We start from the raw sequence: 15,796 nt of genomic DNA, 5'->3' as shown, positions 1-15,796 counted from the left end.
GGCTAGGCTAGCATTACAACATTTGACCGTACGGCAAGTCTGCAGAACGAATGAGGATGCTATGGGGTTAAACGGAAGTTCCAATCACTGACAATATAAAGAATGTCACTGTAGGACACGGTAAGTGAACTGCTGTTTCAAAAGATTTGGTATAGAGAGGTACTAAGCAGTTGGTCAAGACGATGGATTCCGCATCGTTAGATTCATTTATCTTATACGGTACCATAGAAATTGATAAGGACTGTACTTACGTCGCGTAGCCTATCACTAGTATCAGTACCATCCATAGCTTTATACCTAACGTTAGACTTAGGCCTACTTGTAGTGTAGTAGGCTACTGCAGTACTATACTAGGATGACGGTCAACATATTGGTGCGATAATATCGCTTAAAATGAGTAGCTTCTTGTAAATTAAATTGAAAACGATATGGAAATATAAGAAATGGTCACGGGTGCTTGACCGTATAATGAACATGGATATGTGCATACAAAATAATATCTGTGGAAACGTCATCCTACCACCCCCCTGACGAGAATGGAATATCTGTTTATGAATGCGTGTGTATCGTAGAATCGTGACGTACGTATTGCGCAATATTGAATGTGACAAACGGCCCCAAACGATTCTCATATGCATTTGTAGGTAATAAAGGACTCGAACCCCCTCGAATTGAAATAAAGAACAGGAAACATTACTCAGAAGATAATGAACTACCCCTTCTCATCTCACTCTCCATGCCACAACCATCCCCCCATTTCGCCTTTTCCATCCTCTCACATCTCATACTTCCACTTTCATAGGCTTCCCTATACCTTATCCTTCCTTTGGCCTTACTGACTCCAATACTAATTAGCTCCCAATGTAAAACCCCTCAGAGTGTATATTTGCACAGTCCTTATAATCCTTTAAGCACCCTTCCCTTCCATCCCACCTCTCATTTATTGTGCATGTCTATTTTCGAAACATCAGGCCCTCTTAACTTTTTCTATTTTAATATATCTAACCAAATCTAAATTAAATAAATAAAAAAATTAGACAAACAAGTTTAAATGAGAAGGATATGGTTACTCAAACCAAATATATTCTCAAGGATGCCCAAACGTTTCATCATGTGATGTCTAAACGGTTAATCCACTCGATCCACCTGTTCTTTGTGAAGTAGCAATGAATGGCGCAGCAATTAGCAAAAATTCTCTGCTTTTATGAACGCAAACTATGGGGCGCGGGATTTTGCCAGACGTCGGAAAAGTTATCAACCGGTATTTGGCGCTTGCCTATTCAGATCGATTAGGCCTAAGTTACTTTGTTTAGGCTAACATTAAAATTCAATTGTCCTAACTAGCTGACATGTATTACGACCATCGATTGTGAAGGGTGGAAGTTCCGTGGCTAAATAAGATCCTATATCGTGCTCTATAAAGTTTTCGGACCACATATTTGCGTGTACATACTGACCTTATCAGCAATGTAGAATCAATGACTGAATAAAAACAGAAGTAACCTTCGCGTTTTCCGTTGATATAATACGAATATGTTCATTTGTCATTTTCCTTGCAGTGTAATTCGATTATTCCAAGCTGGTAATAAAGTTGTTTAACATTCTCGATAACAACTTTACTAACCTAGCAAGTGGTAGCGAGGCAAGTGTTTCGTGCAGGTTAGTGTTACTTCCATCTTTTTTTCTCGCTTAATTGCAAACAAGAGGGAACGTTTCAAACATTTGTACAACAATTGGATACAAAACGAATTCTCCACTTTCTATTTTCGTAGACAGTGTTAACCATTGCTTACGGTATAAGCTTAGGAATTTATTTGGGGGTGTATTTTGAAATAGCTGTTGTTGAGTTGTAGCTATAGTGATGTATTACACTGAAAGGGCATCCAACTCCAATTTTATAATCTCTTGCTTTGATACCATTTAGAATACGTCACATGCCTCATTGATTAAGCATGAAAGGGTGATGCCAGGGGCTTATAAACTAACTAGACTATCATTAATTCAAATATTCTTATGAATTCATTGATCGAGTGTGTTTAGTTATTTAATTCCCAACAACAATCGTTAAGCCTTGTCCACCCCGGTTTTTCCGTATTTTACATATGCTGGTACAGAGTTTTAGGTTAGGGCTTGTGTTTATCTTGTGATTAGCCCTGAAGCAGCATTATTGGTGACTATACTACTGGGTTTATTTTTTTTACGATCTAAAACATGGACTGATTAAAATGCTACCCGAACTCACAAGTATATATTAATTGCAGCTTAGTTAATTATCCTTCAACTGGACGTTTATTCCTTGTTTTGTCACACATTAGGTGTTGCTTGGTTAGTAAGAAATGATGTATATATATATAGGGCAATATTGAACTTGCATGCGTGATTGTTATCATATGACATTAACACGGCGCCACGGCGTTCACATGCACCCACCCACCAATTGTCCTAGACTTTCCTATTACCATATTTATCAAAATCGTCCTTGTTATGTCATTATGAGGGCTCCTCAGTCCTTCCTCACCCCTCTCTCTTACCATTTCAAATTTAAAAATAATTAAAAAAAACTTGGCAAAAAAATAATCCTTTGGCCACGACGTGTCTTAATTCGAAGCAGTGTTCCATCCAAATTTTGTATTTAACTTCACTAATGTTACTGAATTTAGTGCTATCTGACTTGAAGAGGTGCATGAAACAGACTCATTGAATTACTCATTTTCTATATATTACACAAGGATCAATCATATTTCCTAAAAACTAACTTGAAATTATTGCCTGCCCGACTCCACAAATCTAGCTGATGTTGTAATTTTCTAGCTAATTTATAAGCTAGCATCCTCAGTGACTTAAATTATAGTCAGTGGAAATTAAAGTCATCATATGACCTTTGTCAATAACACTTGCAGTAGCGCAATTGCAATATTACACTGAAAGAAGTTGAAGAACAACCCACACACATTGCAACTGTACACACTTTCAGAACGAACTGCGACTGAAATTGCTTTGACCGTGCGACAAATAACTGGCTGCCGTCCAGTTTTCTTCTCGATTATTTGAACGATTTCCCGAATCCATTTTGCGGCACGTTTCGAAGAACGTCATGGGTGAAGAAAGTACAAAGGACGAAAGCACTCTTACAGAGAGTAGTGAAGTATTTGGTCCTGTTATTGATGGAACAACGGTAAGTTTGTACAGTTAGGCTATACAGTAGGTCAATATACACTGAAGGAGGTTACAGTTTCACTTTCAGTTTATTTCTCTATGTATTCTCCAAGGAGGTATAACTATCAGAGACAAAAATACATTAACAAATAGAGATAACACAAAAATAATGAAATAAATAAAGATTATAGAAGTTCTGAAAGTTGCACTAGCACTACAGTAAGCACTAAGCGCTAGCAATTGATGTGACAAAACATTACCAGAAGTTTTTTATTATCTTAGCACAAAACTGACTTAAATTGGAAATAACAACTTATGACTTTGATTGAACAAAGTGGCTATTCTTACGACCAGTCGTAAGAATAATTTCCGACTACGCATGCGCAGTTGCTATTTTATGACCAGGAGTACTATTTTTACGACGAGGAGTAACAATAATTTCCGGTTAGGGTTAGAGTTAGGGTTAGGATTAAGGTTTAGGGTTATGTTTAGGAGTAGGGTTACCCCTACTACATGCGCAGTTGCTTTATTTACTTTACTGCGCTTGAATTCGCCTTTGTCGTAAGAATAGTTTATAAATAAATGTTACGACTAGTCGTAAGAATAGCCACGGCCTTGATTGAAAGAGATCATGCAGGTAAAAGAATATGTAAACTTATGCATATAGGCTAGTTACATGTTCATTCATGCTTGCTTTGTTGTTGTTCTTCTCATACATGGCAAATCATGGTGGAAATTTAGTGTAGGCCAGACACTTCTGCCTTGGTGCTCCATAAAGGAAATAGGTATCCCCAAAATTCATCCTTAGCTTAGCTATCCTAACCATTAATTATCAAAACAGTTGAAATTAATGTTTATGTTAACAAGATATAACTGTTGCCATTGATGACCAAAACTTATGTTCTTCTTAATCTATAGTTTAACAGTAACAGGCAATACATTTTCACTGCAGGCATTTCTTTCACCCTATCTCAAGTACTCCCATTTGTTGCAAAGCTGAGATTTTTATACAGTCAGTAAACTGTCAGTTCAGTATGTTTAATACAGTAGGTAGGCACCCCTCCCCTCACTCCACAGTCATATTAGGCAACTATAGGGTCTTCAGTGCAGACCTGCAAATCTGTCTTTCACAAAAAATTGGGAGAATTAAAAATTTCCATCCCCCAAAATAGATTATGGCCAATCTTGGGAAGAACTGGGAAAAACCCAGCCATACAGTAACACGTATTGGGCTTTTAAGCAAACCCAACATTAGCCACAGATAACATCATTTAACAGTACTTTATTCCTACAAAAAGAGTGTGCTATGCAAGGCCTTGAAGTTCACACTTTTTACAAGTAAAAGGACAGAGGAATCGGTCCTTTGCTTAGAGGGGGGGAAAAAACACACTTGCTTCTTCAAGACTAAATATAAGCATTTTATACAACTATCTGCCAATTTTCCATGCTCCTAACCCAAGTAAAAGTTTTAGAAATGCAAGTTTGCCAGGAGATTAACACATAAAATCAGGAGGCTCCCTGTAAAACCAGTAGACTTTATGCTAATGGCAGTTTAAAAGTTGAACTTTGTATAATGTATGTTCTGTCAAATGTTTATCGTAACTGAAATTAAAATTTCAATTCAAAGGAAATCTGGTTGGACTTACATCTCAAACATAGAACAGGAAGTAACAATAAGGATACAGTTATTTCCCAGTTTCCCACTTTAAACTGCTTACTTTCAATGATCATGATTCAAACTTGTACTAAATCCAGTTTTGTATATAACATGTGACATCACTTCCTCTTTTCTTTCAGCTATCATATATCGAACAAAAATGTATCAAAATACCAGACGAACTTGGAAAATGGTACGGGAACCAAATCAGAAGGCTTGATCTGAGCTTTAACCACATAAGGTAATTTTAATTTTGTTGCCGCCTCGGCTGAAAGAGGAAGTTCTGTTTTTCAGTGTATTGTTAATGATACAGGTACCATAACAACTGACAGCAGTGTGCTCAGCTGAGAATATTACATATCTATAGTATATGTACTGTACTTCCCCTGGTGATGAAATTCTCTTGTCACATGTAAGTTTTGACCTACAGTACAGGACTCAGAAACTGTCCTGATGGGGTTGACATAGTTATAAACAGTGGCGTAGGAAGGTACTTTTGAGTGGGGGGGCTGAAGACTGATGGCCGGGCTGGGGGAGGGGTCTAAGGGGAGGGGGTGTCCCCCTCCCCTTTGGAATTTTTTTGCATTTCCAGGTGGCCTCAGATGCAATTTGGTGCAATATAGCACACTTCAACTCCCACTCCATTTTGTAAAGAATTTTGCATTTTCACCTGGCCTTAAATGCAATTTGATGCTCCAAATGAGATTTTTTTCTCATTTGGAAATGAAAAAGGGGTTTTCTGACTTGCGGAGCGGGGGGCGGAATGATACTTCCGCCCCCCCATATTTTTCACTGGGGGGGCTGGCGCCCCCCCCCCCAGCCCCCCTGGTTCCTACGCCCTTGGTTATAAACACTGAAATATTACAAAGTCACATGATTACACAGTTTAAATGTATCTGAGTATGCCATTATAATACAAGTACATACACACGTTCAACGGTAATTGTCATTTTGTTCAGTACATTACTACATTGTACTTGTAACAGAACATTTACTGTGGTGTATATAACTCAGGTGTGTACCTCAGTGTTTTATAGTTGCATACAGTAGTGATGTCATTCACCATCTAGAATTAATGAATTTGCATAAATTACAGTATCCATACACGTACAAATCTTCCGAGTAGTAAGTTATGATTTATATGGTTTATTTACTGTTTATTGATCTCTTGTTTAGTTGAATTCCAACTTAATTTAAGTAACTATTATGCTGTAACTGAGCACAGATTCACCGTTTCTAGAGGAATTTTAGAAAATCAAGGTCATATACTGTACTACTTGATGTGTATGACATGGATCCTCTTTATTGATGCTTTCATACTAAATGTAACATAGAGCCCTGGCAGTCAAGATAGGCTAAGGCCATTTCGCCAAACTATCGGTCAGAAAGCTTTCATAGCTGCCAAAGACACAAAAGGAATGTCACCTATAGTGTAGTGTATGGTAGGCATACACTAGGTTATAACCTGATAATATATTTTGTATTCACTTTATGAATGTGTCTCTTGAATGAACCGAAGGGTTTGTTTTTTATTTGATTTGATTTTCTCCTATGTAGATCTTTGGATGGATTAGAGTATTTTAAAGACCTTGAAGAACTCATCTTAGACAGCAACCAACTGGACGATTCCATCTCGTTTCCTGTGTTAAACAGCCTCCACACACTCATTCTCAACAAGAATCAAATATCCTTTTAATTGAACAGAGAAAGGAGGAATGAACTACAAGCATAATCTTAAAGAGAGTAGATGGGTGCACTGTAAAGTATTTCATAACTGAAAGTGATGCATTGAGACCAGTATATTCTCATTCTATAACTTAAAATAACTTACCTCTCACCCTCATCCTCCCCTTGTATCCCCACTGCCCACACACCCCCTAAAAAAAATAAAGTCAATAAAAATGAATTATTTGTACAGTGCTTGAAACAAACTTTCACTGGTTTGCAGGTTCAGATTTGTGGAGGAGAGAGGAAGATATTCTTGGGTGTGTTGTAAGGCATGACATGTACACTGTCTGTTTTATTTTCTTGCTCTACCTTTCTCTTTTTTTAAATTTAAGGGGTGTGGTGGGGGGGGGGGCAGGGGTTAAATCTGAGTGGATGTTGTTAAACAAGAGCAAGTGATGGTTCCAACCCACACCTCCTATTACCCTTTGCAATGCTTCCATTGCAGTCAATGCTAGTATCCTACCATAGTTGACAAGATCAGTATCATAGGTTGTAGGTGTGTAAAGTATGATATGATATTATTGTTCAGGTTGTCTCCTCTGTTACATATACAGCTCTGTACATAAACCGAGAGGTAGCCCAGGGTATAATCCACAGTCTATTGCACAGGCACACACTGATGATGTTGCAGACTTATCAATTTATTGTAAGATCATCTTCCTGGTATAGACAGGAGATGAACAGTACCATAAAGTTTAGTCACATCAGGAAGACAATATTTTTTTTATGACATCCTGTTTAAGATACAATTTCTGCCAATGTCATAATTCAAACAGCAAATTTGTTGATGTTACAACCAAATAGTCAGCAAAAAAAGTAGCCCAATGACTAGCAATAGGTTTGGTTTGTGTAAAGTCATTAGTACCAAATTTTGCTGTACAGTATCTTAACTACCTATTGTGCATGAATGGTACAAAAAATAAATCGTAATAGGTTTTACATTAGGTACAATAGCTCTGTAGGTCTATGGAAAAGTGGTTGGTTGTGTACAGTACCATGACGTTGTGTGTGGTTTTTAAATGTCATTGTGACGTATGGTACTTTACTGTACGTTTATATTTCTTCAATTTCTACACTTTTGTAATCGGTTCAATATTTGCTGCTGATTATTGTTAACTGTTATAACATTGCACTATGTAGCATTTACAGGTTTGTTTTATTGATACATTCCTTGACTCATATGGTACATTAAAGATGTCGATATTTTAATATCCAAGGTCAAAGGTCATCTTCCGAATGTCACATACATAAGCCTGCTGGGTAATATAGCGTGTCCGAATGAGTTATCAGACTCTCAGAAGGATGAAGAGGATTATCAAAGATATAGGTACGTGGCCTTATAGTCATATCATTGTTTCGGTAGTTATTTCAATGGTAAGGGAATAATGTCAAAGATATAGGTATGTAGCTTTATAGTGATATCATTGTTTCGGTAGTTATTTCAGTGGTAAGGGAATAATGTCAAAGATATAGGTATGTAGCTTTATAGTGTTATCATTGTTTCGGTAGTTATTTCAAGGGTAAGGGAATAATGTCCCACAAAGTAACCTCCAGTTATGGTCCCATGAATTTTCCCAGATTTCTATAATCAGCACAGATGGTGATTTACCCACATTTTGTGTAAGCAATTACATAGGAATATATGCATGACTATTGCTGCTATGGTTATGAAGATACTATAGACTGTAAGTTTCCTATTGCTAGCACTTACCAGTACTAATATTGACCTATGTAGTATGTGGTACAAAGATTAAAACATGTCCAACCAATAAAACATTTCTAATAGCACAGGGAGAAATGAACTTCACTCTTTGATGACTATAAACCTAAAATCCCATTTCATACCTCAAGGGAACAGTATACAGACACTAGTACATAACTTGCTGAGTGTTACGTGCAGATTATAATTCACAAGTTGAATTAAGATAGGTACCTTACACCTATCCAAAGCATTAACTATGCCAAGTTCTCTCCCACTGATACCCTAAGTCTGTAAATGTGAAACAGTCAAAATAAACCAAGCGAGGACTGGTTATTTGGTCAGGGTTATGGCAAACATTTTGTCAGTTTTCCTTTTTTGTTTTTTTACCAAAATTATGGTCATGGCCAGAGCAAACAGTTTCTCACTCCTTTTAAGTTAGTAGCAATAAAAGATTATTGATTATATGTTTTGCCAGATAGGTAATTGAAGCCATGTATGATGCCAATTTTGCCAATTTAAGTGAAGAATTTGAAATATGGTTATGGTCATCAGTACTGTCCTTCACACTTGATGTATAAACCTCATGAAAGATGTAGACCTAAGTATTAAAAATAGATAATTTTCTGTTTCAGTTTAAAGGTGACCGAATAACCTTCAAAGAATAACGCCAATAAAATAAGAAAGTAACTGTCATATTTATAATTATTCAAATCTGTGAGTTAAACCTTGAATACTTCAGCTTGGTTTAGTTTCATAATTCAGTTTGTGGTCCAATAGTCTGTATATCCAGGGTATGCATTGATGGTCAATATGTGAACCTACAAGAGCTGTTCATACAGTACATGGACAACTTTTCTGAGTGGCAAGAAAATGCTGCCAAAAAACAGATGGAAGAACTTCCTACCAGAAACAAAAATTTTCATAGAGCCTTTGAAAACAAGATGGAGACAGATCTAACCAGTTGTAACTGACAGTATTCTTCCAAATATGGGTATTGTTGTAAAAGGAATGTAAATTAACACATCTCTATATTTAAACTTTTTTAAGCAATCATCTTTCGCTGATTTCTGTGACGTGAACCTACAAGTATGCAAGACTATTTTTACAAGATTAGCGTTGTGCGGTAGTCGGATTTCACACAACCGGTAGTGTTGCAACATGAATACCGGTATCGTAACTACAACCGGTATTTTCCTCAACTTTCATCTACGGTTCAACGCACTTAGTTACGAGACTGTCAATGTCATTCATTCAATATGCATAGCCTAGGCTATGTACATACTCTTACACGCACGATTATAAAAAAATAAAATAAAAAAAATAACACGCTATATTAGGGCCTTTGTTTTTTAACATACACTTCCAAAAAGAAAAGCACAAACCTTGGAAAAAAGCAACCCACACCATCCTTCATTCATACTCGACGTACGCTATTAGATTAACACGTTCGCACGTGGATTAAACTTGTAATCCGTACACAAACATAAATTGGGAGTTCCCCACTATTCCATGATATTGGAATAGGGCAACCCCTTCAAGTTCAAAAGTTCACAATGAAAAGTTTTTAACGATCAACAAGTAACCACGTGTTTGGAACTTCAGACAATAAGAATATAACATAGGGGCTACGTAAATACTGGATTATAAACTACATACATAAGAATAGTATAGATTTATTTATATCGTTAATCGGCTGTTGTTTACTCCAGGAAATATACTTTGAATACGTGCAATATCAATCTTTCGTACAAAAGTTCTAAAAATTAAAAAAAAGTAGCGAAAGATAAATATAAATGACATCGTGGAACCCCCCGCATTAATAAACGAATCCATTTCATTACAGCATCAAATCTCAAGTACTGCACTGCTGTGTACCAGTACCGTACCCTAGGCTATAATAATACTGTATACAGTCCTGTGCGAAGATGGATTTAAACTGGATATACTCCCTGCGGTTTTGGCTCAAAATTTATAAAATCGTTAAAATTATTATAACAAAATGAGGTGAAATGCATAAGGGTAAGATTTTGTACATGGGAACCTTGACAATCATCGTTTGAAGGAAGAATAACTAACGAAAATTCAGAATAACTTTGAGGTCCCGTAACATGTTGAGCGCAAGTAACGTTCGATATTTTGTGTAGCCTAGGTCCAAATTACTACGTGAAAAGTTGATTTGTTAATATATAGGTCTAGGCCAGTACGTTGATCAGATATTATTCAAACTAAGAACACAGAAACCAGAAAAAAATCGTGTTTGTTTTCTTTATTTCAAATAGTAACACGTAGATATTTTAATTATGTCCGGGATTCCCGGGAATGATACCGAAACGAATGTAATAACCGGTTGTTTTCCCAATACCGGTAGTAGTTACACATTGCACTGTGATCGGGATTAGTCAATACCGGGATCGGGATACCGGGATTCACTTGACTACCGGGATCCCGCACAACCCTATACAAGATTTTAGCATGACTTCTGTCAAAATGCAAGCAGTTCATTTAATATAGCACCAGAATCATTGGCAACCCGAATCTAATTTTTTTTGTTTTTGCCCTTTCAGGTATTATGTTATTTTTAAACTTCCACAACTCAAGTTCTTAGATTCCAGACCTGTCAGTGTCCACGAAAAGAAAGAGGCACAAAGACGGGGTTCTTACATGAGAGTAGCTAAACCTGACTCGAATCTGGTGAGTTTTTTAATTTCTAGGTGAAGAGAGTTGAAGGAAGGTGCACAATGTCATATTTACAGGAAAGATGGCAGTATTGCACAATACTATTGGTCAAAATTTTAAATCTTCAATTGCTTGTCCCTAACTGTGCTTGATATTCTTGTGTATTAAGTCTAACTGTCACAGCTCTATTGTGAATGTGTGACATTAATGTAATTAACAGTGGCATAGATTTATGGTGAACAAAGATTTTATTTCATCAGAGGAATGGGTATCACTTGTATTCTGGATGCCGATTTTATGTCCACAGAGGAATGAGTATCACTTCCGTGTTGGATGCTGGTCTTATTACAAATCCTTCTATTGTAGGGAACAGTGAATTATGCTACCTCCAACATTAGCAAAGCAATGATCTCCCATTCCACACATTTTGTTTCTCTAATTAATCTTTCAAGTTTTGTATTAATCTGTCTTATCGTTTTAGGAGGAGAGTGATGAAGTAAAAGTCCTGTCAACGCCCTACACACCTTTGCCAGATAGCTCCCGAGAGGGCCTCCATAAAGGTATGGTCTTGCTTCATTCGTGATTATACTCTGATCATTATACTTTTATTGTATATCCTAGTATTTTTGATACTGAATCCACTTTTCCTTCATTATGCCCAAAATTATGCTTTCATTGTTTCAAACAGGACAACGACATCATCATCATCCCGTGCAAAATGTACTTGTAAACTAAATCATACTTCTTGAAATAGTCCCAACAAAGGTTGCAGTGCAGCAGTTATGAACACAGTCTTTCCATAACCCTCAAATAGAAAAATGGAACCTTGTTGCCTGACCCTCTGAAAACCATGTAACAATTTGATACATGAATTGCTCTTAGACTGCCTATTACACTCTTTGATTATTAAAGATTAATTGGTTACTGATGCTGAACGTTCTATTTGCACAACATATGGTGCAGTGCTCTTAAATGGGAGCAGCCTTTCATGCAAAAATGAAAGAAATTCGTGATGATTATTGGAAGTCAGCACAATTTACTTTTTAAGCTTTGGGGAACTTTAACAGATTATTAACCAGTACTTAAACATGATTGGACATGCTTTGAAATAGGGTTCAAAGGGTGGGATATCTCCATTGTAAACAGAATAGCATTAGAAACGGTTTGTCCAATGAACTGTATTCTTTAAAGCTGACATACTTAATTCAGTGTCGAAAACTTGAGCGATTAATGAACACTGACTTATTCATCCTTAAACAGTAGTGGTATTTATGTAAATATGTAAAATAATTTTTGGAAGTCTGCAGAAATGTTGTGGGGTGGGTTCTCAGACAAGAATTAGCTTGTTGTTTGATCGTAAGGGTTTCTGGCTCTGGAAATAACTAGCAAGTGCGACTGTGAAAATACTTTGCATCTAACGTTTTACTTTAAAGTATGTTGGTATAAACTAAAATGACCAATGAGTGCAAAGAAAGACCTATTATTTGTAATTGAGAGAAATATATCATACATTAGACTAATTTTGTGCTGTGTTTTGAAGAATGTCCGTATTGCGGCCAAAATGTACCAGAAAATGAAATATTGGTCACACATTCTGAAATTACAAGAAGCTTTCAACTGCCATATCTTCACAGAGAGATCTTACGGTATATTTAAGGGAACACTCTTCAACTTGTGGGAACAACTAGGGAGATCACTGCATCAAGGAAGTTACTTCTTGAAAATTTGGGGCAACTTTTAACACTTTATACATAGTTTGGTGTAGTTCCGATGCCCTTTAAATATGGTTAAAACGACAAGCAAAACTAACAAACAATGAGTATGAACAGTATAGTTTAGTTTCGTATGTTACTTTAAACAACTGTGTTACTCTCAGAGGCTACTGTAGTTCAAGCCGGTCTCTGTCAGTGACGAATTATCTCAGCATCTGCTACTGTTAATGAATAAAGCAAGCACTCATAGAGAATGGCATGCAGATTGAAAGACCGTCAGTGTCAAAGCACTTAAATATGGCTTATCTTAAATTATCTAGTGTTGATCCATCGCTGTAAGTTCAAGGTCCTGGAAAAACAAGTAGAATCAAGAGTTCCGTTAACCCATCACCTGATTAGTCATGTGTTTTGATACCTAGCATTGTGGGAGATATATTCTGAGAAAACAAAAACAGATGATGAGTGGGGGATATTTATGTGTTCTAATTAATTCCATTGTTCCCTGAAGTCAAGTGAACTTGTGACGTTAAGTTCAGTGACCCTGATAACAAGGATTTGTATACAGTCAATTGTTGTTACCAATTTGGAGGTCAAGTTCTGCAGTTGTAGGTCAGCATAATTAACCTTGGGACTTCTTCAAGAGCACACAATGTGTCTTGAAGTGAATGTTCTATATTTGAGCTCAAAATGACAAGTCTAATAAATAGCTGTAAGTACTGTTTACGGACGTTCACAAGGGTACTTGACAGTTTCAGTATTGACATTGCAGTTTCAGTACTATTGACATAGTTTTTGTTTCAAGTTAGCAGGAAATGAGATGATTACAACTTATTAAGAACTGCTTGTGTATATAAACAGATGTGGCATGTTGTTAGTAACCAATCTATCTAACTATACAGTGCCTTTCATCCATATAGTGCGAGAGCAGTTTTGGTTAATAGTATTACATTTTCACTTTCTGTTATACACTGATTAACTTTGTTGTATGTTGACATACTTCAGAACTAGTCTAAACCAGCTTTAGTGCTTTATAAACCATTGCCTTTCACTTACAGTAGGTAGTAATTTTAGGAGTAGTCGTGGAGCAGTGTGGAAGCGTCATGTGGGAGCTTTCATATAGGAACTTCACTTTTGAGAGTAGCTTAGGAGGGGTATGGGAGACTCCTATGAAAGCTTTCATATGGGAACTTCACTTTTAGGAGTAGCTGAGGAGTAGTATGGAAGCCTCATATGGGAGCTTTCATATGGGAACTTCACTTTGGGGAGTAGTGGTATGGAAGCCTCATATTGGAGCTTTCACATAGGAACTTCACTTTTGGGAGTAGCTGAGTAGTGGTTTTGAAGCCTTAATTGGAGCTTTCATATGGGAGCTTCACTTTTGGGAGCATTCAGTGTGGTAGAAGTACAGTAGATGACTGTTTGTTGCATTGCTTTAAGTTGTTATGAAATTTGTTGACAACAGTCCATTTTAAAATTTTAAGTACAGCATTCCAGAACTTGTATCTTCTTAGAAAATCGAAACCCTGCTTCTGTAACCAGCCATTAGCAATCTGTGATAACTTTCTAGAAACCAAACAGGTATTACTCAATTGCAATTTTTGAGAAGTGTTATTCAGCGAGCAATCTGTGATTACTGTTTGAAAAGATTTTTTTTGGCCCAAAATTTTGTTGCCATATTCATGTCAATCACGAACACAATGCAAAAGTTAACAAGCAAAGCAACCCTATTTTGAGTTGCTCGTCCTCCAAGGATGATGATGTGTTGTTTGTGACATGAAGATGGCTGTACTTCAAGAGAAAGTTTTTAGTGATGCTATTTAGTGAAAGATAATATTTAATTTCTTTCAAATATTCTTTCCCAACCCTTCTCTATTTTTTTCCTTTCCCAGGATCTTTTGGAAAGTGCAGATATGTTTATTACGGCAGACACTCTGAGGGTAACAGGTTTATCAGAAATAATGACCTTTGACCTTACTGCTGAAATACTGAGACCTTATCAGCTGATCCCAGCTGGAAAAAAAGGCTTATCAGGACCAAAAAAAGACTGTTATTTACTGATGCTTTACTTTGAACCAGAAAGAGAGGGTTATAGAAAAAAAATTATTTTCTGGCCTGTAAACAGAAGAATTTCATCCATGTGAAATTACCATGCAATTGCTACTTGACATTTTCACTATTCATTTCACATATTTTCATTTGAATTTTAAACATTTTGAACCTTGAGTGATTTTTAGCAAGCAGTAGTGATGTCATAGATGCACGTGGACAAAGAAAATGTTGTTTTCTTTCACAACATTGTCTTTGACTTGGGATTCACTATAGTTCCAACTTTCACTACCAATGAATAACATATTCTGATGTATCCACTTTTGAAGCAGAAATATAATAAAATATTAAACCAGCTACCCCCCCCCCCCCAAAAAAAAAAAAAAAAAAAAATTGCAGATGTGTATATATAGAATGACACCAATTGTTTGCTTCAAGTTCAGGTTTGTTATAAACTTTTAAATTTTAAATGAACATATCTCAAAAATGGTTTAGACGATTTCTTACATCAGGGTGGCACATGTTACGTTTGAATTCCTTTACAAAGCAAAACAATTAATTTGCCAATGAATTTCAGAACAGTTCATCAATGTATTGTTAAAACTTCCCTCAAGGTAATTGACTATTTGCAAGCACCTTTTGTTGAGATGAGAAGTTGAGAACCCTATCACAACTTAAAGACTTCTGAATCCAGTTAGGGTCACATCTTCAGTTACAACTTTACATATCCATTCTGGGAAATCACTATATACATGTCCACAAGAAAATTCCACTCACTTTTCTACTATATTATGTAATGAATATAAGTTAAATTCCTACTGTTACAATATTTAATGATTTTTGTTCTCCATTGGTAACATTTCAATGCATTTTGTTTCATTGAGCAATATATAGTAACTCACTGTAACTTCTGAAATTAAATGTACACATTTTTTTTTTTAATATGTTCATAATCCCTTAAGCAATAATATGGATTGAATATTAGATATGCTTTTGCATGTTCAAAAATTTAAGTTTTCATATATGGGTCTGAATTGTCCAATCTTCATGCTATATTTTAAATTATTTTCATGCTCTGTTTATTTATGATAATTGTTTTTGGAGATACCTTTAAAGTGC

General features: G+C 36.2%; 1 protein-coding gene across 1 annotated transcript; it reads left to right on the top strand.

Moving 5' to 3' along the window:
- Nucleotides 1–2,900: 2,900 nt before the first annotated feature.
- LOC139969205 (leucine-rich melanocyte differentiation-associated protein-like) lies at nt 2,901–15,044 on the top strand. Its single transcript, XM_071974098.1, has 7 exons — nt 2,901–3,175; nt 4,954–5,054; nt 6,371–6,499; nt 7,731–7,868; nt 10,808–10,934; nt 11,401–11,479; nt 14,521–15,044. Exons 1-7 carry the CDS (start codon nt 3,095–3,097, stop codon nt 14,598–14,600), a joined length of 735 nt encoding a protein of 244 aa, XP_071830199.1. The 5' UTR covers nt 2,901–3,094; the 3' UTR covers nt 14,601–15,044.
- Nucleotides 15,045–15,796: the final 752 nt, after the last annotated feature.

This window comes from Apostichopus japonicus, chromosome 6 (genome assembly GCF_037975245.1).
Source record: "Apostichopus japonicus isolate 1M-3 chromosome 6, ASM3797524v1, whole genome shotgun sequence".
NCBI lineage: Eukaryota > Metazoa > Echinodermata > Holothuroidea > Aspidochirotida > Stichopodidae > Apostichopus > Apostichopus japonicus.
Note: the sequence above shows the minus strand (reverse complement) of the source record. Positions and strands in the feature narration are given on the sequence as shown.

Excerpts from the sequence above, each read along its gene's own strand:
- LOC139969205 (XM_071974098.1), top strand. The coding sequence starts at position 3,095 with ATGGGTGAAGAAAGTACAAAGGACGAAAGCACTCTTACAGAGAGTAGT. Across the intron at positions 10,935-11,400 it reads CTAAACCTGACTCGAATCTG|GAGGAGAGTGATGAAGTAAA; the intron begins GTGAGTTTTTTA and ends TTATCGTTTTAG. Across the intron at positions 11,480-14,520 it reads CCGAGAGGGCCTCCATAAAG|GATCTTTTGGAAAGTGCAGA; the intron begins GTATGGTCTTGC and ends TTCCTTTCCCAG.